Genomic DNA, 21362 nt, shown 5'->3' with positions numbered 1-21362 from the left:
GGAGTTAGTGTTCTTGTAAAACACAGTTTCACTTCCAAGTCTGCAGAAAAGCTCTGTCGTGTTATAAGTTCCCAGCTTTACAAGGTGATTAGTTGAAGTTATGATCACTGCTTCTGTTCTTGGTTGCCAATATAGCAAGAATCTAGGCTGGGGCAGGAGCTGACAGATCTACTTCTCATATTGCAAATGTGTCATCTCTGACTAGAGACATAGCCTACCGATCTGTACTAATCTAAGGTTAAAGTGAGGTCTGTGGATGTTAGTAAGTCTCTTTACTAAGACTTGTGGAATGCAGCTATGAGTACATATTCATGTGAGAACGTGATCTCACTTCTTTGAACATCTGCCTTCTGCTCCTGGATAGTTTTGGTAACACTGTTAACTTCATAGTTAGAAGGCATGTATGGATGTTTAAAATGTTAAACACTTGTGTAATAATTGTGATTCTGCTGGAAATGGTACTGCTCATACTCTTACACCCTCACACAAAGCCAAAGCTTATTACAGGAATGAAGCTTCTGGTTTTACAGATGACTTCCTCTGAAGCATGTGATGAAAGAAGAAAGGCACACAGAGATAAGCATTGCCTGTCACTGTCTTGTGACTCAGCTCTGGGTCACATCTGGCTACTTCAGCAGTTCAGCTATACGGCTTGTTGCTCTTTTGGGCACAAGATATGTGTTAGATTTCTCAACAAGGTGAGATGCTATCTCTTGTGCTTTTTTTTGTTGTTGTTTTTTCTTCTAATGTTCTGTGCCCGTAACTTCATATCGCTAAGTTCCAAAAGAGAAGTAAAGTTACGTGGCAGAATTTCCAGCAGTAGGTGCTGTTTCACTGAGGGATTGCTAGAGTAAAGTAGCAAACAATGCTACTTGCCTGCCCAGGCATGTAAAAACTGATAATGCAACGTTTGTGCAGTCTGTACTTAGGACAAATTATAAGTGTTCTATTTTTCCCACCTTTATTAAAGAGAATTGGCCGTATTTGTCAGTGTTTTCAGAGTACTTATCAACCAGTGATTCTTGTGCAGAAGTATTCTAGCTGTCCACAGGCAGTGAAACCACACACACACACACACACCTCTAATATGGACAAATTCTATACCAGCAGATTATGTTGTCTGATGTTACGCTTAGTGAAACATTCAACCACTAGTTCTCTTTCCTTACCTGTGAGGGCAGTTTGGGGTAAAGTGCTGCTTGGGAGAGGCTACGTATCTTGGCATATCTATCTGAAACCATTTTCTGCAGCTTATTCTCTGTTTTCCAGTATTCTGTGGCTACAGTAGTTTTAGCTTTCTGGTAGCTACTTTTCTATTGCAGCTGTGCTCTAGCAATGCTAGTGACAATAATCATCAGTCTGTATTTCTTATCTCCCTGTCTTTTGTCTCGCAGTTTCCTCTTTTTCTGCGGGAGTGTCAATGTTTCTTTAGTAATTAAGTGACAAGTACTTGCAAAAAGTACACTGAGATGTGAGTGGCTGCAGAAGGTTGAGAGAAAAATCAATAGAGCAAACAAACTTATAGGCTGTGAATTGAACTTTGTGGGCATTGTAGCTGTGAAAAGAACTTGTTCTGTCTAGGATACTGGCAGGTAGTTACTACAGCAGATTAAGGGCCGTTGAACTAGCATCTATTAGAAGACCTGAGAACAGCCTATCCATCTTACCTTAGGAATGACTAAGAATTCTATGACCAGGCAGCTGGCCTAGTGTTTGCTAGCTTAGCGACCTTGTAGGCATAATGCCATACACTACAGGCAGGTGTATGTTTGAAGAGTTCACATGCTTCTGTAAATGCTGTAATCCCTAATCACTGTAGTTGAAATATATTGAAGTGGAATGGCTCTGTAAATCTGATCTTCACAATGAGAACACTTCATCAGCATTTTATTTTGTACCTCAAGAGTGAGAGTACTTTATTCTGTGGGTTTATGCAGTGCTACCAGTGCTTTCTGTGCTACTTCAATGAGAACGAGATACTTAGAACTGCAACAGGCTTTGTGTTTAATAAGGTCAGATCTGGTTAGAGCTCCTTGTAATTTGATAAACAGCTTGCAAAGAAATTGTATCACTAACGGGTAAAGTTGGGTCAGTAGGGAGATTCATGTGGTTGGAAACATAGCTGACAAGCTGACCTCTTGGAATTTGAGGTCAGAATCTGCTCAAAGTAGGCCAAAGCAGCTTAGAAAGTTGCTTCTGCCTTTGCTTTCAAGGCAGAGATGCCTGGTTCAACACCAGTGGAAGGGTGCCTGCTGCTGACATCTACTGTCAGCAGTGAAATGTTGCTTTCCTTATGTAGACAAATCTCATGGCCTTGTAATGATGTTACAGAGCCAGTCAGGCTGCGTGTTTGATGCTCTCTTGACACAGTTGTTTGGTTAAATCTACATATTGTCTTTCTTAATAGGCGGAATATTTATTTATTTATTTATTTATGAGAAGCTGTGGTTTAGGCTATAACTGAGTGAGCAGAGCTGAAACATTGCAAATAGATTGGGAGAGGAAGACTGTTTGAATCTCGAAAGCAATTTTGCTCAAGATAGTAACTCATACCCTTTAGTTAAGCTGTTGCAGCTGCTAAAGAAAAATTAAGATTTGGACAGATGCTGACTCTTATATTGCTAGGAACAGACAGCATTCTTTGGAAAACAGCCAGAGATCTTTAGAAAATGTTGGATGCACTGGTAAAGCCAATCAACATGATGGAGAGTATTCTCGTACTGTCTGCAGCACACTCCAAATCTGTACATGACTTAGAAGAGCAGCATATAAATTCAGCTGCTGGGTCTGGCTGTCACTGACATTTTCTTCCTTTCCATCCTTGCCATGGGACACGGCTTTAGTCCTAACCATGCATTTTCACAGTCTTGCTGGCACAGTGATGGTTGCACCTCAGAATCCTGTGTTTGGTTTATGAAACTGCTTACTATAGCACCCTGTAAAGGTCACAAGCGAAAAGATGAGAATAAAGGTAAGTACCTCAGGGAGGGAGGCATGCTGTAATTGGCTCAGAAATCCCCAGATAACTTCATCTCATTAACTGGCATCGTTTCTCCCTAGAAGGCTTTCTCCTTGCTACACCAGCTTTCCATAACACCTTGCTGCTGGGACAAAAACGTGGGGGCAGGGGTGTGATGTGGTTTTTCCTGTTTCTTTTCTCACCTTATGGGCAGATTTTTGTTAGGCTGACATCAGCTGAACAGGAATTCAAGAGTAAAGAACCAAGAGGAATGCACTCTTAACTGGGTTTTGAAACTGACGTAGATGAGCAGTTAAATCAGCGCTTTTAACTGGTGTTGTGCTTATTTGGCTGTGATTGTCTTGAAACTGTGCTGCAACCCCACTGCTCACACTGTGAGGAGAGAAGTGAAAACCCTAACCAGGGGCTTTTTCCAGGCGGTAAATGTGTATTCTGCCCTGTGGAGCTTTACGAGCGCTGGAAGCCACAGCGTCATAAAGAGTTCATCTTTCAGAAAAGCCTGGGAACTCTTGGGAAGTGCACAAGAGAGTAATTGATTCTGAGAAATTGTTTCATGCTGTTAAGACGTGGTTTCTGTCGATGAAACAGTTTGCTGGAGGTGAAGTGGGAAGGACGCACAGTTTTTATGTGTACCTAGACTACGTTTTCCTTTTTTTCCCTGCCAATACAGTCACACCAGTGCAGAGGGTGGAAAGCTGGTGGAAACTGGGGAACAGTTACTTTGAATTGACAAAGTGGTACTGCTTTCTCATCGAAATACTGTCGTGTTTTGTCTTGTTTTTTTTTTTTTTTTTTCCAGTTCTGCTACACGATTCAGGGTACCCTCCTCTTCCTTTCTGTCCATCCTCTGATTCTTCCTGTTCCTGGAATCGGGGTCAGCATCAGGGTTCAGTATTTTCTGGAGCTTGTGCTGCAGCAGGTGGAGAGGATGGGCTCATGCTGGAGAAGGTATGACTGAGGGAGGGAGGAGGAGGAAGAGAGGATGTAATGAAGGATGGGGTGAGCGTGCCGAATGTGTATGCTTCGAGCCAGCAGGCATAGGAAGCCCAGTGAAAAGTGGATGGTGGGTTAAAAACAGATGTGGTTTGGAAAGTTAGGTGGAACTGCTGAACCTGACGTGAATAAGCCAGACTCTTCTCAGCGGGAGTTATTGAGAACAGACGTCCAGCGTGAGCTGGGAATGAAAGAAAACAAAACAAAACAAAAAACCACGGCACAGGATCGCAGTGAGAAAGGCTAAGCCTCACTACATAAACACGTATTCTTTCTGAATAGAGCCTTCCTCCGTTATTGTTCCTCTTACCCAATAATTGGCTTTGATGTCCCCATTACATGCACTCTCCTCCCTACATAATCCCTGTCGCTGTCGATTAGCCAGTGGCAGGGGAAACAACAAAGAGGGCTATTGCTTAAGAAACAACTGCTCATCTAGAGAACTGTTGTCAAATACCAGAAGCGCTGTTCCTTACTTTGCGCTCCCCCGAGACAAAAGATGCCCTCCTTCAGATTCAGCTGCTGTAGAGAGGATCCAGTTACAGCAGCACAGCTTCTGCTTCCATAGCAGAAAGACGATTAAAACTGGGTTTAAGCAGGGCAGCTGCACCTCTGCTCAGGTTGTGGCACTTACACAAGTACAAAATTAACTGCCCCTCGACATAGTGCCTGGCAAATTAATCTCCCTGCATGAGGCAGGAAAGGGCTGTGCAGGGCTTGATGCTAGGATTCCTGGGTGTGATGCTAGGATTCCTGGGTGTGATGCCCCCTCTGACACCTGATGATAGCACAGTTTTCAGCTATAGATTTGAGTGTAGATGATCTGCAGTACTTGGCTTGTTGAGGCTCTCGTTGCTGTGCCCTGTAGTCTTCTGGAAACTGACACATAAATTGGAGCTGCTGGATTCAGGGACTCTTCTGAAAGCATTTCATTTCAGCTTCTGCTTAAGCTTCTTCATCTCTCAAGCTTCTGCTCTTCCAGTTGAGAGCTTAGCCAAAACCTACACTCTGCCAAAGTTCACCGAGTCTGAATTAGCTCTGTGCTGTTTACTCAGGCAGGTGACTGCCCAGTTCAGAATCACAGCTGCTGGTCAGCCAGTGGTTCACCTGTTGCTGTGCTATCTGCCCTGCGTGCAGGCTGCAACCCGTGATCGCTCACGCTTGGCTGCATACCGCAGGCAATACGTGCTTTATCTGGATCAGACGTGACTGCTGCATGATCATGTTTCTACCGCATTAGCCAAACTGTGTGTTTATAGGGTTTGTGCTGGTTTGGTGTGGCTTGGTGCAGCCTACAGAAGGACAAAGGGCCTGATCCAGCAGAAAGGAGCAGTGACATGGACAGGAGATGCCACCCCTAGTGTGATCTGAAGGCACAAAATTATCTGTTCGTAACACCTCAAAACAGACGGGTCTTGACAGAATGTGTTTTTGCTTTGAGATGAGTGGCGGTGGTTCTGACAGGCACCCAAACACTGGGTATACTGCTTCAAAGAATATCCAACCTGCGTTGAAAGGGACCTACAGGGACCATCGAGTCCACCTCCTGGCTCCTCAACAGCACCACCCAAAAATCAGACCCTGTGTCTGAGAGCACTGTCCAAATGCTTCTTGAACTCTGGCAGCCTGGAGCCGTGCCTGCTGTCCTGGGCAGCCTGTTCCATGCCCACCAACCTCTGGTGCAGAACCTTTTCCTGATACTCAACCTTTCTTGGCCAAATCACGGCCACAACAACTTGTAACAGGTTTACTTACTATAGGACTCAAAGATTGTTTTAAAAATACAGTGTAAAACATAGTAATACCTTATATCTGCTGCTTGTACAGAAATGGGTTGCCCTGCAAGTAGAAAAGGAAGTTTCAGTAAAAGCTTACCAGAAGTATTTGCCTTATCTGAGTGTGGAATTTCACACTCCATGAAATTATGTCTTCTCTGAAGCAAACAGAAATTTGCCTCTTTCACAGTATCCACTGCCATTCAAGAAGGCAGCAAAACCACAACAAATGCAATCTGTTCTGTGTGCTTTTCTGAAAGAGCTAATAAAGAGCAGCTAAGTCTGGCTAACTGCTGTTTCTGGAGCAAACTGACCCTGAATTACGCCCTTTTTTAGACAGCAGGGGTAGCTCAAAAGCTAAAGTGGTGTTTCCACCAGCCCTTCAAGGTGACAGAAGCTGAATCTGCTGATGAAAGAGGAGCTTTTGGGGAAGGTATTTTTGATGTCTTCTTTATCGTATTTGCCGCATGGATGCTGAAACTTTCCTGTTGGAATAAGATTCTGCAATGATGGCCATGAGTTGGATGGCATGGCTTTGCTGCTGGCTGCATGGTTGATTCAGGCTAGTTTGGAAAGTGTCTGGGGCTACCGTGTAACTGCCTCTCTTGTACTTATTTTTTTTTAACAAGCATTTTATTTCGGACACATGAAAGTCAAAAGACATTTTGCAAAGGACAGTCACCGAATTTTATTCTACTGCTTGAAAGCAATAGCTTATTCAATTAGTGAAGATCATCGTGACAGAACATATTCTAAAAGTTGCAGAAAGAGCTTTTCCAAAGTTATTAAAGCCAGAGTTTCTGAAAGTTAGGTGGTGCTGCACAGGGCTGGAACTTTGGCCCACAATGACCTTCACACACCAGCTGTGATATAAGTAGCCATGGAGAACAAACAAAAAAGAAATGGCCTCATCTGAGTGCATTATTGTAGAGCGTGTGTATGCTGTGATGCCCCGAAAAGAGTGTTTTTTAAGAAAGTGTTGGGAATGTGTATTTTCTTGGTGGCAAAGCAATTAACATTTAAGTTATTTTAGAACACGGTAAACATAAACACATTTCTAGAACGTTAACATGAGCAGATAGGGCAAATCGGTGTACTTGCAGAGTACAGAAGCTGAGAAATCTGGTCAGAATGTCTTTCAAAAAGATGAATAGGTCTCTGTGTAAGCAGACGTTTAAGTACTATTAAGATAACATTAACAGCGATGTTTCCAGATAAGCATGAGAGATCTGGTCATTAAAAACAAAACAGAGGGAAACCAGACCGTACAAAAAAGCCTTAACATGGAATGAACCTAAAGGGCACCTATGTCAAAACCGGTTGTGAAATTATCCACAAAGGAAAAAAAACAAAGTTCTCTTGGGAATCTCAAATAATTTTAAATTCTTTAAGTGTTATAAATGCACTGCCTTTATTTTTGTAACAGAGGGATGTGAATATTGAAGTATGTTTTCTATTACAAACCCAGTTCCAACTCCCTGCTCCCCAGCTCATCCAGAATGGAAACAATCCATCTTATAGTTAAAAGTTTCTTGTTTTGGCAGAAGTTTTTATTTACTATTGCATTTATTTTTTTTATTATTCTGCAGACAGTACAACCTTTGATGTGGCTCATTTCTTTCAGAGTACACATTCACTGCAGAATTATCTACATTCAAGCCGCCTGAAAGCATTCCAACCACAAAATACTTGCTGCAGCCACTTCCGTGCGCTGCTACGATTTCTTGGGGTGCACATGTGGGATTTTTGGAAAGCGCTGGAGAACTGACAGCACTTGACTGCTGGAGCCGCTAATGGGTTGTGTAACTTGAGTTTTAGCCTATAAATGTGATGGAGCAGCCCTTGAGTTAAGGGGGCTTGTGAATGGCTCAGGCTTGACTTAGGGGCGATACTCAGAGCTCAAAGGAGCTTTTCACCGGGGAACAAATCTTTTGTGTTGGTAAGGAGAGCATTGACCAAAGAACTATAGGTGAAAAGGCAACTAGGAAGAGGGATAGATAGCTGTAATGCACCAGAAAGTGGGACTAAATCGCTGCCAAAAGAGGAGATGACAAGCTCAGCCTGTATTAACAAGAGGGTAGCTTTCATCCAGACATCCCAACTGAAAGCAAGAGAAACCGTTCTGAGAGCCAGGAAGCAGGAGAAAGACACTCAGAAGGACCCAAGATTAAGATTTTAGAGTAATTCGAAGAAATCCACAGCATTTACTACATCACACTCTACTTCTGGGTGAAGAAAACGACAGTCAGGCACTGATAGTTATGTTGGATGAGCATGCCTTTAGGAACCAGAGACATATAAGTATAGGTAGGGTCATTCGAGAAGATTTGCAAGAATGGCTGGCATTAATGTAAGTGCCAATGAGCAGTGTTCATTTTTTTCTTTCCTGAAGAAATGGAAAGCACTACAGGTCTCCACAAGACACTGGAAAATGATTCACTGAGGTGGCTCATGGATGAAGCAGACGTGTTTTAAACTGAAGCATAACAGTGCACACGTTGTATGTATATTGGTTAGGGGATTAGAAATGTGTGCTGTGTGCAGAGAAGTAATGTCTCATCAGCTTGCACTTCTGCATTCTGCAGAGAGAAGATGAAGCAATGGTGCTTGAATAATAGAATCGTGAAGGTTAGAAAAGACCTCCAAGATCATCCAGTCCGAGCCCAACCTGTCCCCACCGTGCCCACTGACCACATAGCTCGGTGCCACATTTCCACGGTTCCTGAACACCTCCAGGGATGGTGACGGTACCATCTCCCTACGCAGCCTGTGCCACTGCATCACTGCTCTGTCTGGGAAGAAATGTCTCCTAACACCCAACCTCAACCTCCTCCCGGTACAACTTGAGGTCATCCCCTCCCATCCTATCCCTGTTATCCGTGAGAAGAGGCTGACCCCTACCACACCGCAACCTCTTTCCAGGCAGTTGTATAGCGCCGTAAGGTCTAGAGCCGGGGAGAAGTGGCACCAGGGAGGGACGTGGTCAGTGGGCACGGTGGGGATGGGCCGGGGTTGGCCGCGCTGATGTGAGAGGTCTGCTCCGACCTTCCCGACGCCGCGTTTCCACGAGACTCGCTCGGACCGAGCTGCCCGGCCGCGCCAGGCACGGGGCGGCCCCGCCGCGTTTGCTCCCTCCCCCGCCCCCGCGCCCCCCCGCGGCCGTGCGCGGTGCCGGTGCCGGTGGCCGTGCGGGGCGGGGCCGGCGGCGCCGGTGGGGGCGGGCGGGGCGGGGCGGTGCCGCCGCTGCGCGCTGTGTGCTGGAATGCGCGGCGCCTCCCGCCCGCAGCGCCGCCTCCCCGCTCCGCGTCCCGCAGCAGCCCCGCGGCCGGCCGGCCTCGAGCCGCCGGTGAGTGCGACGGGGCCCGGGCTCGGGGGAGGAGGCGGGGGCGGGCGGGAGGGAGCCGGGCAGGGCGAGAGGCGCTGTCCAGGGCTGATCGGCGGCCGCGCGGCGGGGGGGGGCGAGCCGGGCCCGGCCGGGCCGCGGAGGGGGGGCGGGGGGGGGGAATCAGCACCACGGCTAAGGGGCCGCGTCGGCCGACCGCGCCGCGCCCGCCGCCCGGGCTCCGCCGCCCGGAAGACGCCTCGGCCGGGGCGCCGCGGGCCCGAGCGGAGGCCCCGGGCGGCGCTCGCCCTCCGTCCGCCGGGCGACGGGCGGGAGCGGCCGGCGTGACCTTGCCGGAGACGGGGAGCGGGAAGCGGGGCCCTCTCCTCCGTCCAAGTCCCCTCGGGGCGGCCGTGCCCGGACGGGCCCCGCGGCGGCGGCGGGGAGGGCCGCTTTGTGTGGGCAGGCAGAAAATGGCCGCGTGCCTGGCTGCGAGGGAGGGAGAGAAGGAGGGAGGGCTGCGGGGGCACGGCCCGGCTCCCCCGGCCGCCTCCCGGGGCGGATGCGGGCCGGCGGCATTTTGTCGGAGGCCGCCATGGCGGGGCTCGGCCCGGGGCCGCGCTTCCTTCGCGGGCGGCGTTGCCGAGAAGGAGGCCTTCCCGCAGCCCGGCTGCTCGCAGGTGTCCTTTCTTTTTTTTAACTTTATTTTTTAATTTTTTTTTCCCCCCTCTCGACAGAATCGCTGCTATGGCAACTCAAGTGCTGGGACAGTCCGGTGGGAACGGCCTCTTTCCAGGCGGCGCGAACATCGGCATGGCGTTGTCCAACGACATGTATGACTTACACGACCTTTCCAAAGCCGAGCTGGCGGCCCCGCAGCTGATCATGTTGGCCAACGTGGCCCTGACGGGAGAGGTAAACGGCAACTGCTGCGATTACCTGGTGGGAGAGGAGAGGCAGATGGCCGAGCTGACCACGGTGGGCGACAGCAACTTCTCAGACAGCGACGCAGAGGGCATGGAGGATAGCCACGCTGCGGAGAGCGACCGCGACGCCTCGGAAAACGTGGAACTGAGCTCTCTGGAAGCACCCAGTGTGGAAACCCAAGGCCCGGACGCTTGCCCCCCACCTGAGACTCCCAGCGTGGACAAAGATGTCCCGTTGGAAGCCCCGGGCACTCCAGAAAGCTCCGAGGACAAGTGTAAGAGCCTCAAGAACAAGCCATTCCGCTGCAAACCCTGCCATTACGAAGCCGAGTCTGAAGAGGAATTTGTGCACCATATCAGGGTTCACAGCGCTAAGAAGTTTTTCGTGGAAGAAAACGCGGAGAAACAAGTGCAGGTCAAGGAGTCCGATTCCTACAGCGCGGAAGAGGTGGACTTCTCCAAGGGCCCGATCCGCTGCGATCGCTGCGGCTATAACACTAACAGATACGATCACTACCTGGCTCACCTGAAGCACCACAACAAAGCGGGAGAAAACGAGCGAGTGTACAAGTGTACCATATGCACTTACACCACCGTCAGTGAGTACCACTGGAAGAAACACCTGAGAAACCATTTTCCCAGGAAAGTATACACCTGCTCGCAGTGCTCCTATTTTTCAGACAGGAAAAACAACTATATTCAGCATATTAGAACTCATACGGGTAAGTCTTTAGTTTCTTTTAAGTATGGTAAGGGTGGAGGGAAACTGAATGAATGAAGCATAACGTGATTCTTCCATTTGCAGAGTTTGTTCCACGCTGATAAGGCCCATTGCTGTGTATGTGGTGCTGTCAGGTTGTATCGTGAGTTTGCTTTGAGTTCATCTGCAAGCTTTGGGGGACTAAGAAAATCTCTCATCTCAGGGGCCTGAGAGGAGATGAAAAACATCTTGTTTAGGGATTTTTTTTTGTTTTTTTTTTCTTTAAGAGAGCATGACAAAAGTGTTCATGTGATGGTTGTCAGGGTATGCAATGTGGAATCCTGGTGTAGCTGCATCTGAATTTGTTGGCCTGTAGGAAGCCCTCGGGGGAGATTTCATCTCTTTTTCCTGCCCTCTTCTCCCATCCACCGCTTTGCAGTCTTGAGAAGTGTGGGTCTCCTTTCTGCTTTGATTTATACCAGATAGACCCATGTGCCAAAAGGCCCTTGGATTGCGTGGCATCTCTGTGAGCTGCAGCTAGTTGGGAAATAACTGTGCTGAGGTTCCTTCTTGGAAGGAAGGAGTTTCCTTTAGAGGTTGCTTCCCACTGCTGACATTCACTCTGCTGACATAAGTTGAAAGTGCCATGTTCTGGTGTCTGCTGTGATGGAATTTGTAGGGTCTGCTCTGATTTTCATTGTGTTAATACTCTTTAACAATAGCCACGTGGTGTTGTTTAGAGAATAATGTTGTTTAAAATCGTTCTTGTCTTAACATCTATGCTGATTCTTGGGAAAATGATGGTTCTCCAGGTTTCCTTGTGTGTATTGTGGGAGGTAGAGGAAAGAAAACAGGCATAAATGACCAGAGAGCGGGAGAAAACTAAACAAACCCTCCCAGGAATTCACACCCAAGATTCCATGCTGTGGTGCCTTACATCTGTCTTGGCTTCCCATTCTTCTGTTAGCCTGACGCCGAGTGCCCACTCTGACCTCGGAAAGCTTGGTGAGATCTGCAGGAACTCACCCTGAGTGCGCGTTTGAAGTCTCCTCAAGCTCCGAGAGTGGCAATCTGAGACGATGAGAGAGGGAAACTGGATTCATTGCAGGGCTCACTTTCCAGCGTCACAGCCCTGGTGGAAATCGGAGCTCTTTGCATTGGCAGTTGCTACGCTCTGAGCTGATGAGTGCCGTTTTCTCAGGACTGGTGTATTACTTAAAGGTATTGAGAAAAAAAAAGCAAGTTAAACTATGTAGAATATTATCCAGTTCTTCTTTTCTTGTTTAAAAATTAGGTTTTTGGTTCTTTGGTTTGTCGTGTCTTCTCATTGTTTCAGCTAAGCTGAGGATGAATGATGATTTCAGCACTTTTTTAGTTCACTCTGCTTGTTGCTTTCTCTCTGATGGGTTGTCTTAGCAGCTGGCAAGTGGGGATCTTCCAGCTGATTCTTGCTTGATTACAAAGCTCTCAAATACATGAATTCATTTGGGAACATGCCTCGTTTCCAATACCGCAGGTTTTTGTCCCAGAGTGTTTAAAGCTAGAGTATTAGGAGAAAGAACGAGCTACTGGCAAGTATGCTGATCCACCAGGCTCAGCACTTCTGCTGGCACTACTGTGTAATTGATTGCCTTGCAGACTGTTAACATAACAGCGCTGACTGTAATGAAAACTGTCTGAATAACACTAGTATCTTTGGGTTATAGTTTTGAAGGGGGAAAACATAATAAAAATATCCGTTGGAAAAAAGCCATACGATGAATTCAGGTTGCTGATAAGAAAACTGGAGTTGTTTTAACTTGATGTTCCTGATTGTTGCGCTTGACTTGGCTGTGCATGAGGAGAAGCTTCTTTGCAGATAACTGTCTTCTGCAGCATTTGAGTCGGTTGTCTGTAACACCAGCTCTGCTCTGCTGTTGCAGGAAAGCAGTTTTTTCCCTGCTATGTTGGGCTTGTCGATGCAGCTCACTAAAATGGCAGTAAGAGTACCGCTTTCTTGTTTCCCAGGTTTGTTTTCTGGCGGTTGGTGAGCTGAATTGGCTTACTGAGGGCTCACAAATCGCAGAGCTTATTCTGTTTTCTGGAGAGGCTTTTTGGTGGCTTGCTTGCGTGTAATGAGCTTGCAAAATGACACTAAGTCCTTTGGCAAATAGCACTACAAAGCAGCCCTTACACAATGTAGCCACGTGTTTAATTTTCAAGCGGCTATAGCATACATTTTACGAGTTACGTTCATCTAGTCTGTTTTGCTGGTGTACTCTACAGAAAATTCCCATAAGAGCGTCTTTGCCACGTTATTGAAGTTACAGCTAAGATGAGAGATGTGAAATGTGAGGTACTGAGCACCTGACTGTATTCCAGGACCTTTGGCCACGTATTGTAGTCACTGTAAAACACAGCCCTCCCTTTATGACAAAGCCCTACCCCTCCCTTGGACATGACTTAATTGTAACTGGAAAGGAGGGGGCAGGCTTTGGTCGTTAGGGTGATTTTACATTTAAGCGGTGATCTAATCAAGAGTGCTAATCTGAACGATGTGATGGCAGGAAGAAATGGGCGATTTGCCCGCATTACAAAGCTCTCTCCTCCAGACAGCTGGAGGTCCCTGCTGCTGCGGATAGAACTGTCCACAGGCTGTATATCTGGGTTGCTTGCTGACGCCCGAGTCTTGGTGATTTGGACAGTGCACTGCTTGCATGCTTTGTCTAATGCAGGAAAACGCAGTAATATAGTTCTAATCTTGTCTGGAATGAGTACAGTAAGTGAGGATTTGCTTTTCTCTACCAAACTTCACTCCTGTCCCTGCTCCAAACTAAACCGTGTTGCTACAGCTTGCAGTAGGGACAAGACTCTCACAAGACTCTCAGATGCACTAGGAGCTTGAGGCAAAATCCAAATAAACAAACCAAAAACTGGTGCTTTTATCTGCATCTTCTAAAACCGGATTCTAAAATGGACTGCCTTCACTTTGTGTTTGCCTTCACTTAAAAGAAATTACTGATACACAGGGCGTCTCTTGTGGAGACAGTATTTGTGTCAGATTAGTTTCCATTAGTTCTTCAGAAACCGTAACTGCAGGTGAGGGAACTGGGGTCTTCAAAACGCTGCTATACTTGAGCTATTGCCGGCAGCAGAGTTTCACTGAGCCAGGCATTGTTCTGCATCCCAGGCTCATTTATCTTTGCCAACAAGTCTGTGTTGACCCAGTCCCTGTCTACATTTTTGTTCTGGAAAATGCACTTCTGAGATACAGGGGTAGTTTTCTTCCTTAATCCAGATTAAAAATGGAGGTGAGGGGAAGCAAAAAACTGGCTTCTTTTATGGGTCATCAGTGTGCTTTCAGAAAGCACTGTAGAAAAATCAGCTCTAGTGGATTAGGGTTTCCCTAGAACTTCCAGTCACCTTTTGCCTGTGAGCTGTCTGACCCCAGATGGATGTGAGGATGTGCCTTTTGTATTCCGTCCCTTCACTGCCTTCAGCATGACAGATACTAAAGCATGTGCTTCTCACCATCACCCTGTTCTGAGAAAGTATTTTCAAATACAACTTGGGGTTCTGTGATGGTCTGGCAGGTATGGCTCAGGAGCCAAGGATGGGAGTCATTTGTGTTTCAGTAATTAATTTGGTGGTGTTTTGTTTTGACAGGAGAGCGACCCTATCAGTGTGCTATGTGTCCCTATTCCAGCTCTCAGAAGACCCATTTAACCCGGCACATGCGTACCCACTCAGGTTGGTAAGCAGCAGCAGCATGACTCAGAAAAAGGGGTGGTTCTATGTGAGATGAAGTTGTCATCTCATCCGGTGTGACCTGAGCTTTAGCTACCTTTCTCTTTTTTAACAGCTAAAGTTGGTCCTACCTGCTAAAGAAATCTGTCACCGTTTTTATTAATGACACGGGAATATGATTTCTTTTCCTTTGCTATCCTGAGGTATTCTGAGATTCATAGGACTGTTCTAGCAGTTTTGTGGTAAATACGACATTGATAATGTATGAGCAGACACTTGTTGTCTGTCTGTTGCCAAAGATGGTTCAAATCAAGTAAGCTGAGAAAAGTATAGACCTTGAGGAACCTCCCCTGTGATTTCATTTCATCCAGCTTGATGAATGACCATCAGGAAAGCCTTATCTTTTGCTTAGTGTTACAGAAAGATTTTAAATAGTGCCTGATTCTTGCAAGGAGACGCAAGGGAGGAATAAGCAAACTTAGAAGTGATTTGATCTTGTGATACTAAAAGCCAAATTAGCAATTTTCACTAGCCTTTACATCCCATAATTGGTTATAAAGCTGCAGTGTTAAGAACTCCTTTCCTTCCTTTGCTCTGTTTCTCCCTTGAGTCTTTTTTTAAATGAAATAATGGTATTTTTATGAGTTTTTACTCCTGAAATCCTGCTAGACACAAGCACAGTTGTGCTTTGTGACCTGCTTAGGGGAGCTTAGGTAGATCTCAGCCCATGTTCTTGGTTTGCTAATATGTGAATGGACCGGACCTAGGTGAAGTTCATATCCTCTCAGACAGTAATGAAAGCATCCTGACCAGTAATTTCATTTTCAGTAGCTGAGACAAGAAGACATTTTTAATTGTTTTGTGAAGGGGGTTTGGACCATTAAAAATAGGCAGCTTTAAAATGATCTGCCAGTATTTTAGTTTTAAGACTTTTTCAATTGAAGCATTTTGCTTTCAGAAACAAAAAATATTTTTGACTGGATGTCTGTGCTAAATGTGAATTTGTAAATGGTTTGGTCAGCACTGTGCCTGGAAATTGCGAAGGGTTGAATCTGCACAATTCTGAGGGAGATGAACACTGGGGTTTGCCCTTCATCATTGATTTCAAAGTCTGGGAAAGGACAGCATGAACTGTGCTGATGGAAGTGGGATTGCACATAAAATTCTTGTTGTCATAAACTCATAGAATGGCTTAGGTTTAAGGGATGTTAAGGATCATCTAGTTCCCAACTCTGCCATGTGCCCCCCACCAGACCAGGCTGCACAGGGCCCCATCTAACCTGGTCTGGAATTCCTCCAGGGATGGAGCACCCAGAGCCTTGCTGAGAAGTGTTTGGTAACATCAAACCTCCATTTCCCCTCTTTTAGTTGAAAACCATCTCCCTCCTCCCCCCCTCACCTTGTCCTGTCACCATCAGACTGTGCAAAAACTTAGTTCTCTTCTTACTTATAAGCTCCCTTCGAGTACTGGAAGACCACAATGAAGTCTCCCTTCAGCCTCCTCTTCTCCAGACAGAACAAGCCCAGGTCTTTCAGCCTTTCTTAGGAGAGGTGCTCCAGCCCTCTGAGCATCTTTGTGGTCCTTCTCTGAACGTGCTCTAATAGCTTGGCAGATTTCTTGTGCTGGGGTCCCCAGACCTGGATGCAGCACTTCAGGTTGGGCCTCATGAGAGCAGAAGGGGACAATCCCCTCCCTCATCCCGCTGCCCACCTCTCTTTTGATGCAGCTCAGGATACAGCTGGACTTCTGGGCTGTAAGCACACACTGCTAGCTCATAATCATTCACCAGTACCTCCAAGTCTTTCTGTCCATGGCTGCTCTCAGATGAATTCTTCTCCCAGTCTGTACACATATCTGGGATTTCTGTGACCACGTGCTACACGTTCACTTGGCCTTGTTGAATCTCATTAGATTCTTGTGGGCCCACTTTTCAAGTCTGTACTGGTCTCACTGGATGGACTTACCCCTAGAGGACACCACTCATGTCCAGCCTCCAGCTGGACGTAGAGCCATTTACCACAACCCTCTGACTACGACCATCCAACCAGTTAGTAACCACCTAGTAGTCCAGTCTGTAAAGCCATATCTCTGAAATATAGTGATGTGGTGCAGGACCATGTCAAAGGACTCGCACAAGTCCAGGTACATTGTATCAGTTGGCCTTCCTTTGTCCATGGATGCTGTCAGTCCATCAGAGAAGGCCACCAGATAGGTCATGCCCATGGTGAAGCCATGCTGGCTGTTTTGGTTCACCTGCTTGTGTCTCATGTGCCTTATCATCTCTTTCAGGAGGATCTGCTCCATGATTTTCCTGAGCACAGAGTTGGGGCTTACTGGCCTGTTACCTTGATCTTCCATTCTCCCTTTCTTAAAAATGAGTGTTGTTTTCATTTTTCCAATCACTGGGGACTTTGCCTGACAGCTGTGACTTTTTTTATATGATGGAGAGTGGCTTGGTAACTATCAGCCAGTTCCTTAGGAACCCTGAGATATATGTTTGGCCCCACAGACTTGTACAGATTCAGTCTCATGAGTCGGGCTTGGGCTTGGTCTGCTCTTACACTGGGAGAAATTTTGATTCCCCTTAGCCCTGTCTAGAAGTTCAGGGACATGTGAGGTGTAGGAAGCCTGACTGCCAGTGAAGACTGAGGCAAAAAACTCATTGAGTACCCCAGCTTTCAGCATGTGTGTTGAAGCCAGTTTTCCCTTTCCATTTATCAGAGGGAGGACGTTCTCCTTTGCCTGTCTCTTCTTCCCAGTGTATCTAAAGAAACTATTCTTGTTATTTTTCACATCTCTTGACAAGTTCTGTTCCACCTGCACCTTGGCTTTCCTGCTTTTCTGATCCCATTTCTGTATGCCTGGGTAGAATTCTTGTATTCTTCCTAGGGCATCCATCCCTGCTTCCACTGTCTGTACTTTCCTTCTCATCTCTTATCCTGACCAGTAGGTCCTTGCTTAGACATGCTGGTTTCCTGCCTCCTCTGCTTGATCTCTTCTTCTGGTGCTGGAGAGCTCTTGTCCTCTCAGAAAGGCATTCTTTAAGTGCTGACAGCTCTGTTCGCTTTCTCTGTCCCTAAGGACAGTTTTGTAGTGGATCAGGGAATCTCATCCAACAGTTCTTCAGCCTGAAGTTTGCTGTCCTAAAATTGAGGGTCCCTTGCCAAGCCCGTGTTCCTCAAGATCATGAGCTTGACCAGGGTGTGGTCACTACAGCCCAGACTGCCTCTGATCTTAACGTCTTTAATGATCTGCTGTGCACTGGTGTTTTATTAACAGCTGAAGCTAAGATAATCCTTTATTAAATAATAAAGCGATGCTGCAGGCAGAAATAAAATGTTCTAGACTCCTAAGCAAGCATCACACACCTTCTTGGCAGAGAGGAAGTACAACCATGGGCATAAGGGTCCAGAATGACTTTTCAATATACCCAGGAAGTGGCACGTGTTAGCTTTGGAGGTCAATTTTTAGATGCTGGTTTAGGTCTCAATAGCACCCCTCAGCTGAATTCGTATGGGCAGAAAAGTTCTCAGTATTTTTGGACTCGGGTTATTGTGCTGAAAACGTTATGCTCCAAAGCAAAGAGGAAAAAATGGAAAGCTGGTTCTGCTGCAGTGGTGTGCACTAAGCCTTGCATTTCAGAAACACTTGTGCATGCAGGAGTCATACAAAAATGCAGCTTTCAGCAGTGGTGATGTGACAGCTTTAGACTGCCTACGAATTTCCTTCCAGTAGTAACCTGCAGCCAGCCCATGAATGTGACGTAAATGAGATGTAGATGGACTCCACTGAGCTCAATTTAAGAGGCAGAAATCATTGAAGTGGTGTGTCTTTCACATGCTTTGTCTTTTGCTAGCTTATTTTCCCTTCCTTTTCAATGCAAACATGACGTATGCTAAATCTGTGTAAAGTTGGACTTTTTTGAAACGTTTGTGTGAAACTTCTATTCATCAAATGTTACATTTCCATTTTTCTACAATGCATTCAATGGACCAGTTGGGTATGGATTCCATTTGCTAATAGTACTGTAGAGAGATCTCTGACGGTATGTATGCATAGCCAGAACTTGTGACTTTGTTACTGCTTGTTTGGTTGTGGATCCCCTTCCTCCCAATCCTTGCCCCTTCTCTCTCTCTTTTTTTTTTTAAATTGTATATTGTTTTTGGTGTCTTGTGAACGTGTTTGTGATTTGTGGATTTTCTTATGTTGATTTTATTTAATTTTAAAGGCGCATGGATATATATTTATATATAATTTCCTTTTTGAGTTTCATATTTCTGTGCCTGTCTTAGTGCAAAGCGATTTCCTTCCCGCCCCCTGTGCTTCATAATCACCGTAATTCCCTTCCACCCTTCCTTCTTTAGGTGAGAAGCCGTTCAAATGTGATCAGTGCAGTTACGTGGCCTCAAACCAGCATGAAGTCACTCGTCATGCAAGGCAAGTTCACAATGGGCCGAAGCCTCTGACTTGCCCGCACTGTGACTACAAAACAGCCGATCGCAGCAATTTCAAAAAGCACGTCGAGCTCCACGTCAATCCGCGCCAGTTTCTTTGTCCTGTTTGTGACTACGCGGCGTCTAAGAAGTGCAACCTGCAGTACCACATCAAATCCAGGCATCCCGATTGTTCGGACATCACCATGGATGTTTCAAAGGTGAAGCTACGGACTAAAAAGAGCGAAGCTGACTTTTCTGAGGGCGTCAGTGACAAAGTGGAGAAGGAGCAAACAAAAGGGGATTCGCCCACAAAGAAAACTGAGAAAACAGTGAAAATGGAGAAAAAAGAGAGCTTAGCAAAGGAAAAGAAGCCAGCGAGCAGTGTTCCTGCACGCCAGGTGACAACCAGAAGTCGGAAATCAACTTCAGAAAACAAGGAGGTAGATATTAAAACTGAGAAAAATCCTGAGAAGCCATGTAAAACAAAGAAGGTCAAAAGAAAGGCAGAGGCAGAAATGAATTCCTCAAAGCAAGAGCCTGCGAATGACACCATCGTGATGACAAAAAAGAAGAAGAAAGTGGAAGCTAAACCCAGAGACTGCCAGGAGGCTCAGAAAAGCGACGAAGTAGCAGAGGTGGAACCTAAAAAGCAAAATTCCTGCCTTAAGAAAAACAGAAAAAAGAAGGCTTTGAAAAGTAAGCACAATAAGAAGAGCAGTAGACTTGATGAGGAGAAGATGGAAGAAGAGGAGGTGGCAGACAGGTCTCATCTTGTGGAAGAAGACAGATGTGTGAAACGCGACAGTCCGAGCAGTGACCGGGAAAAGGAGGAAGAGCCTGCTGGTCCAGCATCAATAGACAGTAATGTTGATCAGAGTTGCAAGGAGGAGAGCATCAGTGCCAAAGGAAGCTGCGTACAAGAGCCAAGCCAGCTTTGTCTGTCAGCTCAGGTTGCGGACTCAGGAGCTGAGGCAAAGGATCAAGAAATGCCTGCTGCAGCAGTGGAGAGCAAAGACACTATCAGTGAAAAGGAGGAGAGAGAGGGGGACACGGGGAAAGACTCAGAAGAATCTCCTCATGCGTTGTCTTCTGAACAAAGTCTGGATGGGCCTGTGGATGTACGACCAGATCTGGAGCCTGGGAAGGAGCCAGAGGAAACCTGCTCGGCAGAAACTGTGAGTAACCCAGACCCGATAGACCTGACTAAGGCACGCGTCCTAGAGACAGAGCCACCAGCAGATGCTGTGGGTGCACCTGTGCCCCCAGAAGGGTGTACGCAGAGCCCTGAAGTAGCTCTGGCCTTATCACCCCTGGATAACGCAGCAGTGACCGAATCTCAGGAAATGGATGAGGATGAGGGCATCCACAGCCACGAAGGCAGCGACATAAGTGACAACATATCAGAAGGCAGCGATGATTCGGGGCTAAACGGTGCTCGCTCTGTGCAAGAGGAAACCAGTCCGAAGGCATCACAAGGAGCTGCCAATAGCACGGCAGTCAGGGAGAACTATGTGTGCATTTTTTGTGACCGCTCATTTAAAAAGGAAGGCGAATACAGCAAGCACCTCAGTCGCCACTTGGTCAATGTGTATTACCTTGAGAAGGCGACAAAAGGGCAGGAGTAGAAATAGCTGTGGTTTGGGGGCATGTGTATCTTTTGTAAGATCTTATACAGCTTATGTACAGATATTGTAGATTTTTTTTTAAGCATGGTATTCTCTAGTGTCTGCATTGGGATTTTTTTTTAAGCTGAAAATATTTTGGACAAATTTCTGTGTAATGACCTCTTTAAATATTGGATCTCTTCATTAAAGAAGTAGGTAGGGTGTATGAGGCTGTGTGCTGTAAGGTCTGTCTGCTTATAGTTTGTTAGCAGATGCATTTGTTTTATAAGTTGAGCTCTATGAACAAGGATGTAGCTACCCGTACACAAGTTGGATGTTTATAGAGCAGTTACTTTTTGTTTTTTTGGCCAACTCCCCTTTCCCCTCTCCTCTGCTTTTGTTTTAGTTCTTATCAAGTGGTAAAAAACTACTCGATGCTTTTTCTACCAGGAAGATAGCTTCTAGTACATAAAAGAGCACTTTGTAAGACAAATCAAAGTTGGTTAGTGATGAACGTGACTGTTTAAGATAGTTGTAATTGTGAACATACATTTCAGATCCCTTTAGTATGAATGGTGAGCCAAAATTTGGGGTTAGTCCTTCCAACTTTTGATTGGAGAACCTCTGTCTTGATCTTATTAACTGTTATGTGTCGTTGACTCTGTTGGGGGGGAGCAAGTTTCTTATTTTTAAGTTTTTGCTGTTGTTGTTGTTGTGCTTTAAAGGCTTAAAATGTTGCACATTGTTTTTGTTTATACCTATGCAGATAAATCCTTTAGAAATAGCGCTTGTGCAGTACACGTACACTTTATATATGCATGTTGGGTTCCGTTTGTGTGAGCTTTTCTTACTTGGAACCATTCAGACTCATTGCTTACCATGGGCCAGTTTTCTGTGAT

General features: G+C 46.1%; 1 protein-coding gene across 1 annotated transcript; it reads left to right on the top strand.

Annotated features, from left to right (window-relative positions):
* Nucleotides 1-9043: 9043 nt before the first annotated feature.
* Nucleotides 9044-20599, top strand: REST (RE1 silencing transcription factor). The gene is made up of 4 exons (XM_065736700.1): nucleotides 9044-9094; nucleotides 9808-10718; nucleotides 14342-14425; nucleotides 18788-20599. The coding sequence occupies exons 2-4, from the start codon at nucleotides 9818-9820 to the stop codon at nucleotides 20482-20484; spliced, it is 2682 nt and encodes an 893-aa protein (XP_065592772.1). The 5' UTR covers nucleotides 9044-9094; nucleotides 9808-9817; the 3' UTR covers nucleotides 20485-20599.
* The last annotated feature ends 763 nt before the right edge of the window (nucleotides 20600-21362 follow it).

The sequence above is a fragment of the Cyrtonyx montezumae genome, unplaced genomic scaffold, assembly GCF_038088225.1.
Source record: "Cyrtonyx montezumae isolate F1298 unplaced genomic scaffold, pur_monq_1.0 scaffold_2, whole genome shotgun sequence".
Taxonomy (NCBI): domain Eukaryota; kingdom Metazoa; phylum Chordata; class Aves; order Galliformes; family Odontophoridae; genus Cyrtonyx; species Cyrtonyx montezumae.
This window is presented reverse-complemented; position numbering and strand designations above follow the sequence as displayed.